Raw genomic sequence first — 19,718 nt, forward strand, 5'->3', positions numbered from 1 at the left:
GGTGCCCAGAGCGGTATGCTGCCACCTTGACCGCTCGGCCTTCCTGCCTACGCTGATTCATTATGGTTGCCATCAATGAAAAACGCCAAATTTTCTATTCGACTAACATAATTGTAAGGAAAACGAGGAGGCAATTTAATGGATTCAATCGCAAATTTCACAGTTTGTCAGAAAATTTTCAATACAAACGAAATTAAAAGTCCAGACACGAGATTGTATGTACCTGGATGTCCCCTTCCAGTACATGTATAATAAATATGTACTGGAAGGGGTCATCCATGCATGGACGAGCAATGCCATATTTATCGACTTATCAGATAAGAGAAAGGAAAGATTTTTTCGGCCTTGGTCGAGAGGAGGTTGTCGGTTACACAAACTTTACACATTTAATTGAGTGTGCAGGTTTCATGCCGGATACGGATGTGACGTATACACCATCGTGACGAAAACAGGTAAGGACGACGACAAATAAAACCAGGTGGTTGGTGACAAGAAGTGGGTCATCGACGAACACGGGAAGACACTTTGACAAGGTTATTGACCAAGACTAAGTTGGAAGTAAGTGCTGATTTTTTCTTATTTATTTATTTTAATTCTTCCCCGTGTTTTTAAAAATTAATTCCCTGTTTCTTTTGTCATTCGATATCACACTATGGTATCATTTTCCTAGCTTTTATTGCGGTGATTCGCGCGTTATTTAAGGTGGATTCGGGGTTATATCGTTTATGTTTGTATATCCTGCTTCATGACACTACACGGTGTAGTTAACTATAACCCTTTGGCCCTCTTCTTTAGAAAACTTCTCGTGCTTAAGAAGCAAACTAACTGGTTGTGCTGATGTTTTTCAAGGAGAAATTAATACTTGTAATTTATGATTTTTGGCGAATTTTACCGCTCGTCTTTCGCCCAATTTGTAATGTTTTAATTTACAATTTAATTTGTAATGTTTTCATTTTAATTTTAATAATTTTTTCGCTTAAAGTTAAACTGTTCAGTCTTCTCGTAAGTACACTTGGCACTTGTTTAAAGCTGATATTTCATAAATTTTCTCCAAATTACAAACATTTGCACTGTGTAAAATGAAAAAAATTAACTAAACAAAGATTTCTATTGCTGAATTACATGAAATATTCAAAATTAACGCGCTATAATTAATGCTAAAGGTGAAAGGTCACGTACGTGGAAAATCCATTAGAAAACACCCATTCTGATGCTAAATTTTATTAAATTTTACTCTTTAGAGGGTACAGAAACGTGTTAAGATACGAAATTAATGCCTTTTTTAACATTAATTTTTAAAGCTTTTCTTAAGAGTGAGGCTGTGTTCAGATGCAGTACAATATCCTTTCACTTTCGACCTTGTAGTTGAGAAACCAACAAAATACTTTACACTTGGGCGGACATTTTTTTAACATTTAATTTATATTTTTGTAATTTCTTTAAATGTATTTAGTTATATTACAAGCGATGACTTCGTTTCGCACGTCAGTTTATTAAGGAACGAGTTGAACGGGTACGTGTTAGATACGTGATTCATACAGATAATTTGCTACCTTAGTTATGCACTAAACTCTATTTATATAATCTTTAACAGGAAGTAAACTGCATCGATACGCCCTCATCATGATAATATTTTGGGAATTAAATTAACAAAGGAATGGTTAATGTCTTTAATGGTTATAACCGCTTTCATGCCCATGTATTTGGCACATAACCGACATAAATTGGCTTCCATCATGCAATTTTCTCGCTCGTTTTACCATAGAAATTGATTTTTGCATACTTCTGTACGCAGGAAATACTAAATTTCAGAAAATATTATAAAATTTTCAATGGAAATCTAAGTAAAAATGAATTAAAATCGTTTTTACTGGCGTGTGTGAAAGTGAAATCGCATTTCTGTGGAATATAATTTGAATTTTGTCGAAAAATAAGCACGTTTAATCGTTAATTAAATACAAATAACAATGTATAAATATAAATAAAAGTGAAATTTATATTCTATAGAGTACAATTTCACTTTTATTTACACTTCATAAATATTTGAGCCTCGCGAAGCATCTCATTTTACTTATTTTTTGGGAGATATTTTAATTTATTTTTGTAAATATTTGTGAATTATTTACCAATACGTCTTTCTTATTTACTTACATACAATCTGTTTTTTATACAATAAACAGTGATCGGGGAAGGATTTGCACATAAAACTAAGCAAGCTGCAGCTTGGGGCCTCGTCTTACCGGTCTATAACTTAAGTCCTTACATTTTTACACGTAATGTTATTTGGTAGAGGGGAAGGGCCTGTTAGGTATTACAGTTTAGAGCCACGACAAGTTTAAATTCTGCCGTTAATTGAAAAATAAGGATCGGACTTAGACTTGTTGTGGTCCTAAACTGTAAACTTAACAGGCCCTTCCCAAATGTTACAGAAATTCCATGAAATTAGGCAAAAATTTATTAAATAACTTAAAATTTTTATACATAAATTTCATTATAAAGTACATATTTATGTATTTTATATGTAAAATATTACATCTTCCATAACTAATTCATGTTAGACTTATAAATATTTATATTATTATTATTGCACATTATGATATTAAATATATAGAAATTCCTATTATTAGATACGGCAGTGAAAGCATTATCGTAATTTAATATATAGAAATTTAGCCAAAACAATAGCAAGAAAGGAGATTATGTGTAGAGCGTACACGTTTTATATGCAAATTATATACATTATCTGTAATAATATATATATTTACCAACTTATTTTATTATAAAATGATTTTTTGGGGACACTTTTCGTTATTTTCAGCCGATAAAGTATAAATGTTTACTTTTATTAATGCAAAATGTTGCGTATAAGCTTCAGTGGTCTTGTGTAAGAAATGGGGTGACTCTAGGCATTAATGCTGATCTTAAACTAATATTAAACATTTTATACCATTAATATATATTATTAAGTGTATGAACTGTTCTCTGGTAAACAATGCTATTTTCTATGGAAGAGTGAAGACTTTTTTGGATGCCATTTTGTCTTCAGTTTAGAAAACTGAAGACAAATGCCATTTTGTCGAGGAGCATGGTTTAAAACATTAAAATATTTAGTTATTTATATATTTTATTGGTTTATTACATAAATAATGTGTAGAAAAATGCAGAAACGGCTTCTATATACAGTATTAAATGCACTTTTCTATACATTTCCTTTCATAAATCCCTGTTTTCACTTTTAAATGCACTTTTCTGTATATATATTTGCCTACTTTCCACACACACATATATGCATTAAAAACACATATTTTTATATATGTATACTTTATTTATTAGTTATTTTGAGAACAAAAACATTAGATGCATTTTTGGTTGTACTGTACACAACACAAAAACACAGTAGAAAACTATATGCTTCCATAATGAATTCACAGTTAAGCTCAACCACTTTCTATAATACACAGTATATTACAAAATATTACAGTCAGGTCAAGAGACAGACCATTCAGAAATGACATAAGACGTTTTACGTAATATTAAAACAATTTAAAACAAAAAAATAAGAGGCATAAACACTGCAATTCAAACTTTAAAGCCTTATTTTCTACATTTAAGTTCAATCAAGGAAGTAATTAATATAATCAGGTAGAGTACATACTGTACATGTGGGATTAATTTTTGCAAGGATTATTACAAGAAATAAAACTATAAATACATAAGATAAATGATTTCCTTGTCCTAAAACTTAAGTTATTTTATATAATATTTATAAGTAGAGTTTATAAGTCTTGAGGCTTTAATAAACATATAAAGACTGACAGCTTATATGCCCCATTTTTCCAAACAGGTTTGAAACATGCTGAGCTCCTCTTTCTCCTTCTCTCTCTTTCTCCTCTTGCTTTTAATTTCCTAGAAAATAAATATATAGCAAAATTATATACATAATTTTTATATATAAATGTATTTAGTACATAAAATAATATTTGTTTTAATTATATGAAATAAAATTCTTATGAAGAAAATATGTGAATATTCGTTTTCTGGTGCGATGCAACTCATACACAGTCACTTCGATTGATAATTTACCCTTAAAAACTTTAAAAAATTCCTGAAATTAAGCATTTTTCTAAAGAAATAAGGAATTAACTTTAATAACTACACGCTTATTACTCAATGTATTTATTTATTTTAATGGGGTGGCCTAAATGTCAGTTAACTGACTATTGAGTCACCCTTTACCGTACACTCTGGAGATAATTTATGGATTATATTTAAGAGATTTTTGAGTAGAACTGTGAAAAATTTGATGTTAAACTTATTCGAAGTATCAATTAGCGCATGGTCTACCAATTAAACCCCTCGAATTTCGTATTTATGAAGGGGGTTAATTCGCGGTAGGTACATTAAAAATAATCTGGTGGAACGAGAAGTTGTTAAAGTGCACCTTTATCCTGATATTCTACTAAGTCCCATTATAAATATCTTCATAAAAACTTTCCAGACAACAGAAAAACAGGATTTTACACCCCTCTTTTCTCATATTGCAAATAGTTACGCCTTATATACACATAGGCTATATATTGGATATATATAGGCCTGTACAGGGTTTTTTTCTGGAATGTTTACTTAATTTAGAGCAGCGAGACGAATTTAAGACATTTTTCGTGATGCAGATCAAGTCATATTTACTTATACCGAGTTACGAAACAGTTTTTAACATATTTACACAAGTTTTTAAGGTATTTTATCTGATATTTTTAATATAATATCTTAAAATAGATTAATTTTTTAATAATTTTAGCATGTTTATAACTTTATCGATCGAAATTTTTGAATTTTCTTCAACCTTAAATTAACTCCTTATTCAAGCAGAATACGGTCGAACCTCCGAACAATGGCCAATTTTTATGTCCTGGTCGGTGGCCGTTGTTCGGAGGTTTGACTTCTATTTGTTATTTAAGAATATTTATAGTCTATATATTATGAATAAATGCATTGTTTTAGTAATTTATACCTAAAAGAAATCATTATTACAATTACATTTATGAATAAATGTACAGGTATATTTTAACCAGGAAACAAATGAAAGTTTTAATCGGCGCATTAGAGAGGTGAGAAGGGAATCGAGACATTCATACCCTATACAATTATGGCGCAATTATAGAGATCGAGACACAAGTATGGGCTCGAAACACACATACGTATGGAGCTCGAGACACTTACAATCATGAACTCGAGTCACTCACCATCCCTATTCGCGAATAAAATCAATAAAGAGATTTTTTTGTTATTTATCAGAAGTAAATTTTCATTTCTATCATTTTCCTGTTATTTTTTACATAAAAGACTCAATTTTTGGGTCCGAGGCACGAGTTAAATCTAAATCCATCTATGCTACTCTATTCTGAGCTTGACTATACTTAAGTTATATTCAATAATAATTCTCCATTTATTGATTTTTCGTATTTAATTAAGTTGATTTTAAATTAATTGAAGTTTTTTTAAAATATTTTAATTTTAAAATCCATTAATTTTATGTCTTCACTTATGGGATATAAAATTAAGAATTAAATAATAATAATTTTATTCTTACTTTTTATCTTAATTCTGTCCTAAAGATTCTCTAATTCTACTCTAATTTTATCCTAGATATTATCTAATTTTATTCTAAATATTCTCTAATTTACTCCTGATTTTATCCTACTTTTATCTTAACACAACCCTAAAGATTACAAAAAAGAACCAGATAATTTAGACGACAAGAATCTAATTTCTTTACTAATAAAAGTTGTCATTAATATTTGCATAAATATAAAACGTGGACCTAAAACAGCATTTAATTCCATCTTAAAATTTATTTTAATTACAGAAAACCCTATAAAATTTGTAATAATCGCTAATATTCGTGTTTACGGAAAAAAGGAATGAAGAGAAAAATCAAAAAAATGTAAACAGTAGTTATACTGGTTACACGAGTTAATTAACTTTCAGATTTATATTTGAAAATTAATTAAGCTCATCCTTTTGTTGTCGAGAATTCTACAACTGGACTGAAATTATAATTTGTTTTTCATTAAAATATATGATATTTTTTTTAAAGAATCTGAGAAATTCGGCTAGTTTAGATAAGGCGTGTAAGGAAAATGGCACGTTTTTTTTCTTTAACTTTCCCTTTTGTTATACGTAACAGAGGGAAAAGTATGGCGATCGGTCAAAAAAATGACCTCCTCAAAACATTTTATATTTCTGTATTCAGTGGATCTTGAAACGTCGAGGAATTCAAAAAAATTTGGGTTTTTTTTTCTGTTTGTATGGATGTAAGCGTGTGTGGAATACCATTTTGGTCACCTGTTTGAAGCTTCATAATTCCCGTGCTTTTTGTCGAAAATATCTGAAATTTTGCAGGGTGATTTGTGTATTAGGGACATTGATGCCCCTAATACACAAATTTTGGTGGTCAAAGATCTAAGGGGTGGGAAGATAGACTCGTCAATGCGTGCTCACGACACAGCAAAGCGATCCTCAAATTCTTCCTAAGCTCTGTACTGCATATTCGTTGTCACTTCTCCACAGCAGTCACAATTCTATAGCTCCTACAATTCCACTCCTGTGTTCTGAAGATTCTGCAGATTACTCATGGTACACAATGATGAGTGGTTCCGACTTTGCAAACTGCGGAACTCCTTCTTTTGTAGAGTCGTCGCTATTTTTGTCTATGGCGCTTACAACAAGAAGTGACACTCAGATTACTTCGGTGGTGCGTTTTCCTATGGGCAAAAAAGTATCCCCACCAACAGGGACTTCAAACCAATCTTTTATAAGAAAATATTTTCCTTGAAGAAAAATGTCTTAAGTCAGAACTGTACGTGGAGCCCCATAATTCAAATTCGCCTGGGCCCCAAGAAGGTACAACGCGCCACTGAGTTATTGTGCGGACATTATGTACATTGCACACTTCTCAGATAATAATTAACATAATTACAATGATTTAAATTGGTAGCATTCACTTTGGAAGACCCCGTGTTTAAGGGTCATTAATAAATTATAATATTTTACGTATATTTTTTGTGGGAGAATTATCTTAAGAAAGATTGGTGATAGACGGACAAGATGGCGCAGATTAAATAATATAACTCACCACAAAATTTTACTTAAAATTCTTGCATAAACATACAGTAAACATGGGAATCTGTACTTTTCTGTTTAAAAATCATCCGAATTTTCATATATTTGAAAATAATTTAGATAAATTAGATTTGTTTAGACTATTTACGAGTAACTCAGCCATTGTATATCAGATTGGCAGTCGAATAAATCACAGATGTACGAAAGTAATGGGTGGTTTCACGATTGTAGGAGAACGGCATTAATAACAAGTCACGTTATTGGTAAATTACACTTAAACATATGTTCTCAATTCTTGAGTTATGCTCTCAATAACGCGTTTATTGAGAATTTTAAGCATTCAAAAACTTAATTTTATTCTTTATTCGTAGAAATTTGGTGAAAGGAGCTCGGAATTTCAATCACGAATCTTTCATGCTCCCTCAGGAACATTAAAAATGACCGTTGTTTTGTAAGAATTTAAAAGAAAATTTCTGGGAAAATGGACACTGTTTGCAGGTTATTATGTAACCATTCAAAAAAGAAAAACTGACCACTATTGAAGATTATATTGTACGTAGTATATCGTAGAGTTCCTTCACAAACAAATCTTTCTTAGATTTTAATGCTTACAAAATAAGCATTATTTTTCTTTGGAAAATTAATTTTGTAGCAATATTATCTGATTACAAATAAACTTAAAATTTTAAATCTTACTTGTTTTTTACTTTTTAATTATAAAGTAAAACCTGTGTAAAACCGAATCGCACGGTACCAAAGTATCAATATTTTTCCCGTTTAGGCACGTTTTACTTTATATTATTATAATTCATTAAAATTATCTTCAAAGAAGGTAAATACTAGACTGAAAGAGATAGAAAATATGTACTTTTTACTTGTAAATTTCCTATTTACCGCCTCTTTCGGCATGGAAATTTAGCTACAATGAAATCTTGACAATTTTCTTTTTCTTAAATTTTTCATTTTTATGCCGAAATAGAGAAAATTTATTTAATTTCTACTGAATTTAGACCGCATGCAAAGAAAAAAGTAGGACAAAGTTACGTGTATATTTGGTAACACGCACAGTGTGTGGTCTACCGCATAAAAATGCCATTCTACGAATAAAAATAAGACTTTATTACTGAATTACACATCGTTATTAATAATTTTAAACATTTTTTTTCATTAAAACCGCATAATTTCGCTTAGCAAAGGATATCGAGCAATATAACTTCATTACAATAGCCAGAGTCACTTTGTTCCTTTCCTCTCATAATAATTAAATTCTACTTTAACTGTAAGCTTTAACTATTAATATTTTTATAGTTAAATACTTTAAAATTTCCATCATCATCATCAGCATCATCTTTGTGCGTTAAAACGGGATGTTAAGACCTCATTGAGATTTTCTTGATGTTTTACATATTTCGACCTTTCCCTTAACACTGAACCATTTTTAAAAACTAGTTTAGCAATTTTAATGGGTGATATTAAGGTCTGTGATAAAAAGAGGAAGGTAATTTTCGTTATAACACATCATTTACACAATTTAATTTTTTATCCGGGTTTAATATTAATATTTAAGTGAGTAAAGATGTATTGGTACGTGTAATAGCATACACAACACAACACACAGTAGTAATTGTGTACAAGTTTAATACCGATCACTTCAGGACAAAAATAAGCCCAAATTTCCCCTAAAAAACTGCATTTTTCAAGCATTTCGCGCGCTTTTAGTATAAATTTTTCCTCTAAAACGTCGTATTTCTTTACTATAAAAAGCCATTAATGTTTAAGGACGATTTATTTATATTTTATTAAATTTCCCTCGATATAACGCTCTCTCTTTGGGAAATCTACTCGACGAATCTATGAAAGGAATTACAGTAATGAGGAATATTTAGGGCAAAGATCCGCTGTGGCATTGGCCTAGTTGACGTCCACGTAAAAACCATTTGGACATTTAACCACTTCTATCCACCTATAACAATTTTTTTTTTTTTTTTTTTTTTTTTTTTGTTAATCTTGTATTCATTCTCATCAGGTGAAAGAGAAAGAATGACCATCCTCCGTAGCGTACCAGACGCCACCGAGAAGTGAGTACGTCTGAAAACAATGTCACTCTCAAGTAAGTGTTTCTCCATCTTCGATTTAATATTTAATTAATTAAAAAACAACAAAATATTCCTCTTCTTTTAGAAATTTATTGCTTCTATTATTTATAATACACTTATTTTCTATATTTTTATCTGTTTCTAATTTTGTTTTGTACTATGATACTAAGATAGAAGTCTGGTTGACAATCAATAGGGTCGACCAACATTTAGCCCGGTGGATAAAACCATTGAACACTGGTCGTGGGTTCGTGCCGGAACAATGGGACTGCAACGTGGAATTTTCCGGGTTTTCTTCACGTTAGTAACGATTAAATAGGGACCAGTTTTTCATAGAAGATCTCCTGGAAGGTTTTCCTCCCCCTCAGATCGCCCATTAATCGCGATCTGCCAAGGGGGTGTCTTATATATCAATAATAAGGCATACCCCTCGTATACTAATAAAACCGAATCAATCCAACATTGATGAGAGATGAAGAACGTCCACGATCAAATTATGATCAGGATCCTTTACAGCGATACGTTAATGTTTGGCTTATCTGGCCGTTTATACTAGAATTTTTTTAAATTCTTTTCGCCCTGTGGGCAATGGAGGGCCTTTTTAGCAAGCCCATTTTGGGTTCGGCCAAGCTTATAATGCGGACACAGGACGGTGAGGAATTGGGCCCGATATATCCGGGACCTACCGCCAGTCAAAAATTCCTGGAAAGTTGCTGTACCGAATTCGATCCCGGCTTCCCCGGAGCGTTAGGTTAACGCCTTAATCGCCTCGGCTATCTGGTTGTCTGCGTGATTGTTTGTGTGTATGTAAGTGTTAAGATAAAATAATATTATAATGACTGATAGAATTAGACTATTAGTTGCTTCTTCCTTGTTTTCATTTCCTTACTTTCCGCTGATTTTCTAATGATGATCATGGAGCAAGGCATACATATCTCATTTTTTTCAACAATACAACAAGAATAATTAATGATAACTTTTCAAAAATTTGCCAACAAACCGCAATCACATTGAAATTTGATTTTTTCTCGTATTTCTTCCTATATTCTGAACACTGATAATTGTTCATGTGTGCGCCTGACCAATGGGCCGGCCGCTGAAGTTTTCCGGATTTTCTTCGCATGTCCAACAACTACATAGAGGGCAGTTTCCCATAGAAATCTTTTCTGGAGAGACTCTCTTGGCAGATCGCCTACGTGTTGCGCTGTCTTATTCCATTAGTGAAATGTAATTCAATCCACTTTTTGGTTCCTGCCCAATTTTTTTAGAGACGTTCTACAAATTGAGATATGCGGGGCATTCCCAAAAATAAGGTGCAAGCTATTTTTTTACATAGTCGCCATTCGTTTCTAAACACTTTTCTCAGCGGAAAGCAGGAACCAAAATTCTGGGAAAAAAATTTCCACTTATTGATTTGAACAGGTCCATGACTGCTTCTTTAACTTAATCATCATCTGAGAACCAAGATGTTTGTTAAGAGGTCCAAAAAGATAAAAATCAGAAAGTGTTAAGTATTATAGTTAAGATGGTCCATTCCTTTCCATTCATACTGACATGCAGTATGTGTACCATCATGCATATAGTCTAGACTTAGCACCCTGATTATACGGAACGATCTGTGATTAACCCTCCATTCTCTGTTCTGTGAGCACCAAGAGACTCTTTCTTTTATATTCATTCGTGGGTTCGGCACAGTGGAGCGACTTAATGGTGAAGGATGGGGCCAGACGTATCCTGAAACCAATTTCCGAAAAATTCCTTGGGTTTTTCCACCAACCTGATTAGACCCCAGGTCCCTACAGCAGTAATCTGACCCCTTAACCACTCGACAATCCGACTATCACGTGCCCATCTTGGCACACTTAATGGCTATTTCTAAATCTTAGACACAGCAATCCAAGACAGCTACAAAAATACCGGACTTACAGCAAACTTGGGCACATGAAATTCGGTAGGAAGCTAATTAAAATATTAATTTTTATTGTAATTACAAATTTTAAAATTAACATAAATACCAGAACAAACCTGATTAGCCAGAAACTAAGAAAATCTTTCTTGTTTAAGTAGATCAAGTTCCTTAGAAAATTCCTTGATTTAGAATTTAGATTTTCTTGTTTAATTTTGTTAAAAGAGGGGGTTTTATTTTAGTTCCAAACAGTTTAAAATGCATAAAATGAATGAGAACGATATTTTTAGAGTAACTTTCGTAAGCAATTAACAGAGATTTGATTTTCAGAAGAGACCTTACGAAAATAAAGATCTCGAGGGAGTAGAATATAATTAATTCCTCATAGTTGAAGCATTATCGTCTTTTTTCGTATTGCACAAGAATATTAAAATCAATGAATTTTCTTTTATTTGTATACGGCAACGTGACATATGGGCAATCTGACAAAGGGGAGAACTTTCTATGAGAAATTACCCCTATATAAGTGTTACTAACCTGAAAAAACCCGGAAAACCACACGTGGCCAGCCCATGGCCAGACATGCACCCACGACCAACTACCAGCTTTTGGTGGTTTTATCACCACTCGTCCATTTGGTGGCCCATAAATTCGTTTACAAAATATTTTTTATTGTGATATTTTGAATATTTTCAATTTTCTCAACACATTTCAGTGGTTTCACGTGTTTTGTGAAGACTATCATTGGATGTAATGATGAAGCTAGACAGGATTTATACATAAGCTAAAGAAGATGCAGATTAAGGCCTCGCGTTGTGATTCTATTGCTTAAGGCCTCGCGTATAATTATTTGGTAGAGAGGAAGAGCTTGTTTACTATTTGTTACAGCTTAGGGTCTAAATCTAGCCATGATAATAAGTATAATGATTACCAATTGTTGAGAGTAGTTAAAGAGTTTCGTAATATCACGAGTAACGTTTATAGTAATTATTAATATAATATTTATAGTTATTTATTTAGAATTTCCTGTCTATAACAGCAAAAAAATATATATATATATTATAAAACTCGTATTTTTGACACAGTAATTAAGTATGCCAGTATTAAGAAAATTTTTCAAATTAATTGACATCGTAGGAGGCAAGTTCTATTGTTTACAGTCTTATTTGCATAATTTTAACTTAGAAATTATAATTAGAACTACCTTGGAAAATAGGTAGAAATCTGCTCCAAGTGATAATAAAGGATGAGCTCTATTGACAGAAGATAAATTGATTCGTTACTACAGAATTTCTATGCATGTTTTCTATGCATAATTGTTTTTTATGCATCTAACTCAATTTTAACAATCAGAAGTCATTAAAGCATTCCTGACTGTTATTTTTCAGTGTTCGATTGTTATAAGTTGCAGTTGAGAAATATTCTCTTGCATAACTTTCGAAGTGAATTGTGACTGTTGTGAACCCAGCACAACACTCTTCTATTGTATTTTAACCGGTATCTACCGGCTAAAATATAATAGTCAGAGTGTACTGAAACCACCGTACCGAAATTTTACAATTAAAGAAAAATAACTCAGGATACAATCTGACGATAGGGATAGTAGGGATGCTCTTTACCTTGTGGTTAATCTGTAAACCATTATCTGGGAGGTGGTTTCTATGTCTTATTCTAAAACCTAGCGTATTATAGAACATATAAGGAACCTTTTCTCGACATATTAATCTTATTTTAAATAGAAAAATTCATTAAAATGTTCATCTAAGCAAATTTATGTATTGCAGTTACGACCTACTGTAGGATTACACAATTTCATAGGATGCTTCTATTCTACGAATGAAAATTGGAGCATAAATAGTCTATATTGCTTTAATCTATGGAACCACGTTTAAATATATTACCAACAACTGTTTTTTATTGAAGTTTATTTACTCATCTGGTATTTACTTTATAGGTAGGTATGCCATGTCGACGTTACTGATAATGCTAACTTATTTGCATCTGATGTTCTCCTCTCCGATCTGTTCTACTAATGGGTATTATAACCGAGATAAAATACAGGATCAATCGAAGTTATATCTTTTGGGCCCTCAATACTGTCCAGAAACGGGACGTACCGTCTGCACTAACGTGGCTTATTACCCAGAGTAAGTATCATTATCTTTATTGCTTGTTTTACTTAATAACGAAGCAAACTAAACAACAAACAATAGGAAAGAAAATTAGAAAGAATTGCTATTTTTGTAGTGAATGTGCACAATAAAAAAAACACAGGAAACTTGTCAATAGTTCTATCACTTCTGCAATCTTTTCGCTTGAGTTAACGCTCAATTTTAACTCTTGTTTACTACCTTCGTTTCTTCTAGTGTGCTTTTCAGTATTCGTTCTGTATCGACTTTGATATACAATAAACCTGTCTAAAACGGACTTTACATAACGAAAACCTATCTAAATAGAAAATGGACGATTTCCTATGTAAAATACTATTATAAGCCGGAACCTGTTTAACGCGGAAACATATTTTTCAGTACCGAATACAGTAAATCTGTTCGAAACGGAAACCTGCCTAAATGGAGAAAAAATAGTTCGGAACGCAGCGATTTTCAGTGTTTAAAAAAACTTGTTTAAAACGGAAACCTACCAAACAGGAAAATATTCTCCGGTTTACACAAATTTTACTGTATATAAATATATTTAAACATTCTATGGAATTCATGCTGCTTGTTGTATCTGTCAAAAGCTAATGTTACAATTATTATTGTAGTCTATTATATTATAAAAAAAAACCCTCGATATAGCGTTTCTTCTTAATGCTACGACAATACTTGTAAACGGATCTTCCTCACAAATATCAAATAGAGAACGCTTCAGTATTTGTAAATTATTAAATGTATAATTTACAAATGACATTGTCATTATCATTGTCATTACAAATGACGTTGTCATCATCATATAACGTTACTGTCAAGCTCCTAAACACGAACATACGTTTAGTCCTCATAACTATGTGTCCATTCTATTATTTTAGGTTTTTCGTTTTAGCGCCGGAATTTCAGAAGGAACGAATAATGACGCTAAATCGAAGTTTTACTGTATATGCTTGATTATTTAGCATCGAGATGAAATAAGTTGAAAGAATTCCTCAAATTGCTGTTATACAAATTGAGCAAGAATATAGCAGTACTTACATCAGGACTCTGTTATATAAAAATTACAAGTTACAAGGCTTTTTGATGGCACACGCTGGTGTGCCACCAAAAAACAATCAGTTTTTCATCTTTTAAAATTTAACTTGTAAACATTTATATCGAAATACAATGCAAAACTAAATATAATAGACGCACATATACAGTCAAATCTCGATATAGCGATCTCCGGAATAGCGTCACCCACGTAAAGCGCCAATGTAAGAGGATCCTCTCCATAAATATTAACACAAGAATCCCTATATGAAAAGTACTAAATTTCCAATTTTGCCTTGCAAATGACGTTGTTATAAACTGTCAATTTCTTTTTTGAAGTTCTTCGGTTTAGCGTTACACTCGGTTTAACGTCAATTTCGAATTACTTTCTCTAATTACTTAGTTAAAAATTATATTATACGGTAAATTATTGAGTGTAGTTGTTTATTTTATGATATTTTATATGATTTTGTAGGGATCGAATTCTTTTGATTCTAAGCAAAACGAAGGCTCAAGGGTTTAATTTGAGCAGCTTATTCTTTGACGAAAGGGAAGGAGATGCTTATCCAAATTTATCACAGTTGCCAAATATGCCTTACGATCAACCCACTTCGGTTCATCACGATTTTATCGTTCCACAATATTCTCATTCCACTTGGAGTAAGAAGTCCCAGTAAGTATGAAATTCCTATTGGTTTATGCTAACAGATGATTTATTCCTGATAAACTAATAAATAACAAAGTAAGTCTAGAGATTCCAGAAATTTAGAAAAATCACCTGGGCCATTCAGATTCGATCTTATATTCTAGTTGTTTGTGAATGGCAACGCGATACGTGGGCGATCCGTCGAGATGATATGAAAAACTGGCTCCCATTTAGGTATTCCTAACGTAAAGAAAACTCTAAAAACTCCACGTGGCCAGCCCCCAAACCCGTAATCAACTACAAGTATTCAGTGGTTTTATTCATTCGGCCATTGATGGGTCGATATTGTAGTTATCGAAGTTATTTTATAAAGTGGGAATAAGAAACAAAAATGTGATTAACACGAGGAAATTGAAGCAGATAAAACTGTTCATTCTGGGTACTTGAACTCTTCTATAATCTTGAAGAACTGACATTGAAAGAGAAATTATTTATTGTGACATCGTCACAATGCCGAGCTGCAATTTTTAATCATATTTCTAATTTATTTAATTTAAAGTATACGCTCTCTATCTCAAATTAGTAGTGGCTTTCCCCTGTACATCATACTTTTCCTTTAACAATAAAGTAGTGTCGGTCATCTAACATCTTTCGGGGGTAAAATTTTTGAATTGAAGTAACATGACTTCTGATCTATATCGGAAGTTTGCATATAGTTAATCGGGGCTTCTTTCCTCTAAGCTTTCTATGTATATCTCACCTTTCATTTATTTAACTCCGTTCTCGAAATTAATTAAGGAAAGACAGACAAACAGACGAACAGTGGGAATTTACAGGTCTAGTTTTTTCAAATTGTAGCCCAATTATTTGTGTTTATTTTACGTTTAAAGTTTGGACATGAAATAGTAAATCAAGCTACCTTATGTGTATCTGAAGCCATTTTGTCTTTTAAACGAGGGGAAAATTACGAACGAATCTGTTAATGTATAAAAAGCCCAAAATAATTATCTTTTTATACATAAAAAAGAAAAAAAGTTCTATTTATTAGCTAGCTTATCTGTCTTCTTATAGTGCTGGGATGGTGACGTACATTGATACATTCACTCGATCCTATTTACATACTTATAGTTAACATATATTTAACTCTAGCAATCTTCTTTCCATGTCATGTCATCACCCTCACATTTTTTTTCCGGTGACAATTTCAAGTGGGAGATCATTCTTTTAACTTCCCTTCGGAAGTCTCCAGCCAGATATCATTTCCGGGTTGATGACGCATTCGATTTGTCACGATAAAATGCACTAATAGATGCAAAAAGAAATTTATAATATAAAAATAATGTAAATCAAATTATCTTATTTTCGTGTGAACACACGAAAGAACACCGCAGAAATTTATAGAACGAAAATGAAACCTTCTCATAATCTGTACCACCGTGTAATTTAAGTCTATGAGATTATCTGTTACTTCATAGGCGTGAATTCTTAATTGCGATTGAGGAGTTTTATGGAATAAAGTATCTGAGTGTACATAGCTACCTTTTTTCAGTTATGGTTTTATGGATACGGATATTTCCCTCGCTATAATAAGCACTCTATTCAAACATATTTAACATTTACACTTTATTCACTTCATAGCAAACCACATGCAAAAAGAACAGTTTTTTGAAATTTTTGAAAACATCAAAATTTAACTTAGGTGCCGTTTTCTAGGGAACTCTTTAATTTACAATTGGCATATAACACTCTCTCCCTTTTAATTGTTTTTATAAATACAAACAACCCGCGGGTTATACTCAGGAAAATGCAATAATGCTAGTAACATCTTTCAAAAAGAGATGGCACTTATAATTGATTGTTTGAACGCCATTTTATTTTCAAGACATCGCGGATTAAATTTTAACGCTTTGTAGCGCGTAAGATGTTTCACTGTTTTGAAATTTTGAATTTTTCTGGTATTATATATAACATTCAGCCTTACTCATTATACAATAAGAAATTTTAATACAATAATGAAATTTCCGAGATCAAATTTGACGGATTTTGTCCACGTGTCTAACACCTAAACAGGGATCAGTTCCCACTGAAAGTCCTACTGAAAGACAATTTCCTTGCCAGAATGCCTATGTCTTGTCTTTCTTATTTCATCACTCCACTCTGCATCACATTTGGCTTAGGTTCGTGTAAATTCTTAGATTTAAACCAGAAAGAAAAAAGAAACTTAAGATTTCTAATAATTTATATTATACAGTACTTCATATATTTAATATAAATTGCTATAACATAAGATATGATCTTCTTTTTATAGTAGCGTAGGGAAGAGGAGTGAAAATTCAGAACCAGCGTGTGCTACCAGATCCGAATTTGTCTTTCCTAGAGCAGCTCTAAACGATAAGTCTCAATGGAAGTATGTGATTAATCTTCCGAATCGAAATCCTAATTATAAACAGATCGTTCGAATAGAACTTTGTGCGTAAGTATCTTCATGTTTCATGTGATAATTGATTGCTTTTATTAACTTAAAAATGGTTAAAGTTATATGTTTATCAAATTTTATATATACTAATTAAAAAATTTAAATAAATAATAAGATCTAAGAAACAAAATACCTCGCATTCTTGCTAATCCGAACTAATTTTGTTCACTCTTCCACTAAGTGTTCAATCTAAAAATAAGTGGATATCATCAATTAGTTTTTAAAAACGTAAAAGTTTTTTGCAAAATTAATGGGTACTGCACACTTTAACATAATATATATGTACCAAATACGATATAAAATTTTTATTTTTAAAATACAGTCAAACGGCGGCCATTTTTTCAGGAATGTTGAGCATATAAATGCATACAAAACCTCCAAGCAACGGCCATGTTTCTGTTAGTCGCCGTTGTTCAGAGATTTGACTGTATATAACCTTTATCTTTTTGAATTCTTCTTCATTTCCTTTTCCTTATAGTCTATAGAACCTTGCTCCCTTTTTACTTTTCCGGCTGTTTATATATAACAGAGGGAAAGTATGGCGATGGTCAAAAAATGACCCCCCCAAGAATTTTACATTTCAGGACTCGGGTGATCTTGAAATGTCGAGAAATGCAAAAAATCCAAGGGTTTATTCTGTATGTATAAATTTAGTGTGTGTGAGCATGGGGAGCGATTCTGTTTGCCCTGTTTGAAGCTTAATAACTCCTGTGCTTTTTCACAAAATTTTCTGAAATTTTTCTGGAAGGTTTCTTTATTACAGGGATTGATGCTCTTAAATTTTGGTGATTAAAGGTCGAGTGGTGGGGAGATAAACGCGGTAGGATGCGACTTAATGACGATTTTACTTGTTATTAGCATTTCCAATGTTTTATAAAACCCACCCATATCCTGAAAATTAAGCTTTTGCCATTTTATAATAGTTAAAAATATAAAAGTTTTTAAAAGAAAATATGATAACAGATGGCGCTACCAAAATTTTAAATATTGCCGGGAAAGTTAAGCAACTCGTTGCTGTATTAATGAGAAATGTAATTTTATTGTATTATTTTTTTAATTTCATTTTTGTTTATTTTAAAATTAAATTATATAATAAAATTTTCGATAAATAAATCGAATGATATTTATTTATGTGTTTCAGGTATCCTGGAAGTTCTTGTTCTTCACAACTTTCATTTCCGTTTGGATACGAAAGCCGGTGCGTTCAAAAACACATTAAAAAGAAGCTTCTATCATTAGATTCTACTGGTGAGACTATCTCAGAAGATCCTTTCTTCGTTCCTTCTTGCTGTGTCTGTCAATTGGTGCGCAATTTCAAGAGATAAAGTGAACTTTCCGAACTTACTCAACGAATTACAGGAGGACTTGAAAAGAACACGGTTTATATTTTTAATCTAGTGAAATATTACCTAGAATTTTTTTAGGTAGAAGAAGGAAAGCTGTCAAAAATATTAATATAAAAACTGTTTATGACAAGCTGTTCAATGAACAGCTTTTTTACTTTCATTTAACAGAGAGGATTAGAACTGAACAAATGATTGGCATTTATTTACTTTATTATTTAATTAAGAACATTGATTTATTTACATTTATTTACTTTAGAATATTATAATATTCAATTTATTTTATATAAAATCACTATTTACTTGAAGTACCGCAGGAAGATTCCAATCTAGAAAAAAATCCATACAGTTAGATAGGGGTTTTTCATAAATTTTTGCCAAAATTACAGAAAATATTCTGAAAAATTGTGTATTATTAATAATAAAAACAAAACACGTGGGAATTATTATGAAATATTTATTATATAACCTGATATAACGATTTTTTTCTTGAAAAATTTCGATAATTCTGAACGCGATAATCGGATATCATGGACATAATGTATGTGAACTTTGACTGTGATGTTTTCTAAATATCACTTCTACATGTAAATATTATATTGATAATTATTTAAAAATTAGTCAAGTTTATTAACATGATTACTGTATAAATTTCATTAAAAATTTGAAGTAAATATATGGAATCTTTACTAATAAATTTCTGATCTAATGTCGTTTCTTACAAGAGTATCTTCAATACTTAAATAATTAGAATAAAACTTCTTTATACTGTAAATTTGCTACTGCCATATGCCATTAATAAGTAACAAAATACACAGTGGTTCGAAACTTAGTTAACAGTAAGTTCTAAGGAAAGCTTAGAACTTAGCCCCATTAATTTTTATATTTCGGATAATTTGTAAAGAAGACTCGCTTCAAGTAGATGTTTTAATGAAATTATTTCTTCA

The 19,718-nt window shown here is 31.6% G+C and overlaps 1 protein-coding gene across 2 annotated transcripts; it reads left to right on the forward strand.

Annotated features, from left to right (window-relative positions):
• The first annotated feature begins 372 nt into the window (after nt 1-372).
• Nucleotides 373-19,376, forward strand: LOC111629966. 2 transcript variants are annotated; one of them, XM_023373935.1, is made up of 6 exons: nt 373-558; nt 9,149-9,232; nt 13,079-13,271; nt 14,782-14,979; nt 17,261-17,425; nt 18,570-19,376. In XM_023373935.1, exons 2-6 carry the CDS (start codon nt 9,220-9,222, stop codon nt 18,751-18,753), a joined length of 753 nt encoding a protein of 250 aa, XP_023229703.1. In that variant the 5' UTR covers nt 373-558; nt 9,149-9,219; the 3' UTR covers nt 18,754-19,376. The 2 variants fall into 2 exon arrangements, with proteins under 2 accessions (XP_023229703.1, XP_023229704.1); XM_023373936.1 differs by lacking the exons at nt 373-558; nt 9,149-9,232 and adding an exon at nt 12,657-12,726.
• Nucleotides 19,377-19,718: the final 342 nt, after the last annotated feature.

This window comes from Centruroides sculpturatus, unplaced genomic scaffold, assembly GCF_000671375.1.
Source record: "Centruroides sculpturatus isolate CEXI.00-Female unplaced genomic scaffold, Cexi_2.0 scaffold539, whole genome shotgun sequence".
In the NCBI taxonomy this organism is placed as follows: Eukaryota; Metazoa; Arthropoda; class Arachnida; order Scorpiones; family Buthidae; genus Centruroides; species Centruroides sculpturatus.

Coding starts and splice junctions, on each gene's coding strand:
- LOC111629966 (XM_023373935.1), top strand. Junction 13,272..14,781: donor AACGTGGCTTATTACCCAGA/GTAAGTATCATT, acceptor ATGATTTTGTAG/GGATCGAATTCTTTTGATTC. Junction 17,426..18,569: donor GTTCGAATAGAACTTTGTGC/GTAAGTATCTTC, acceptor TATGTGTTTCAG/GTATCCTGGAAGTTCTTGTT.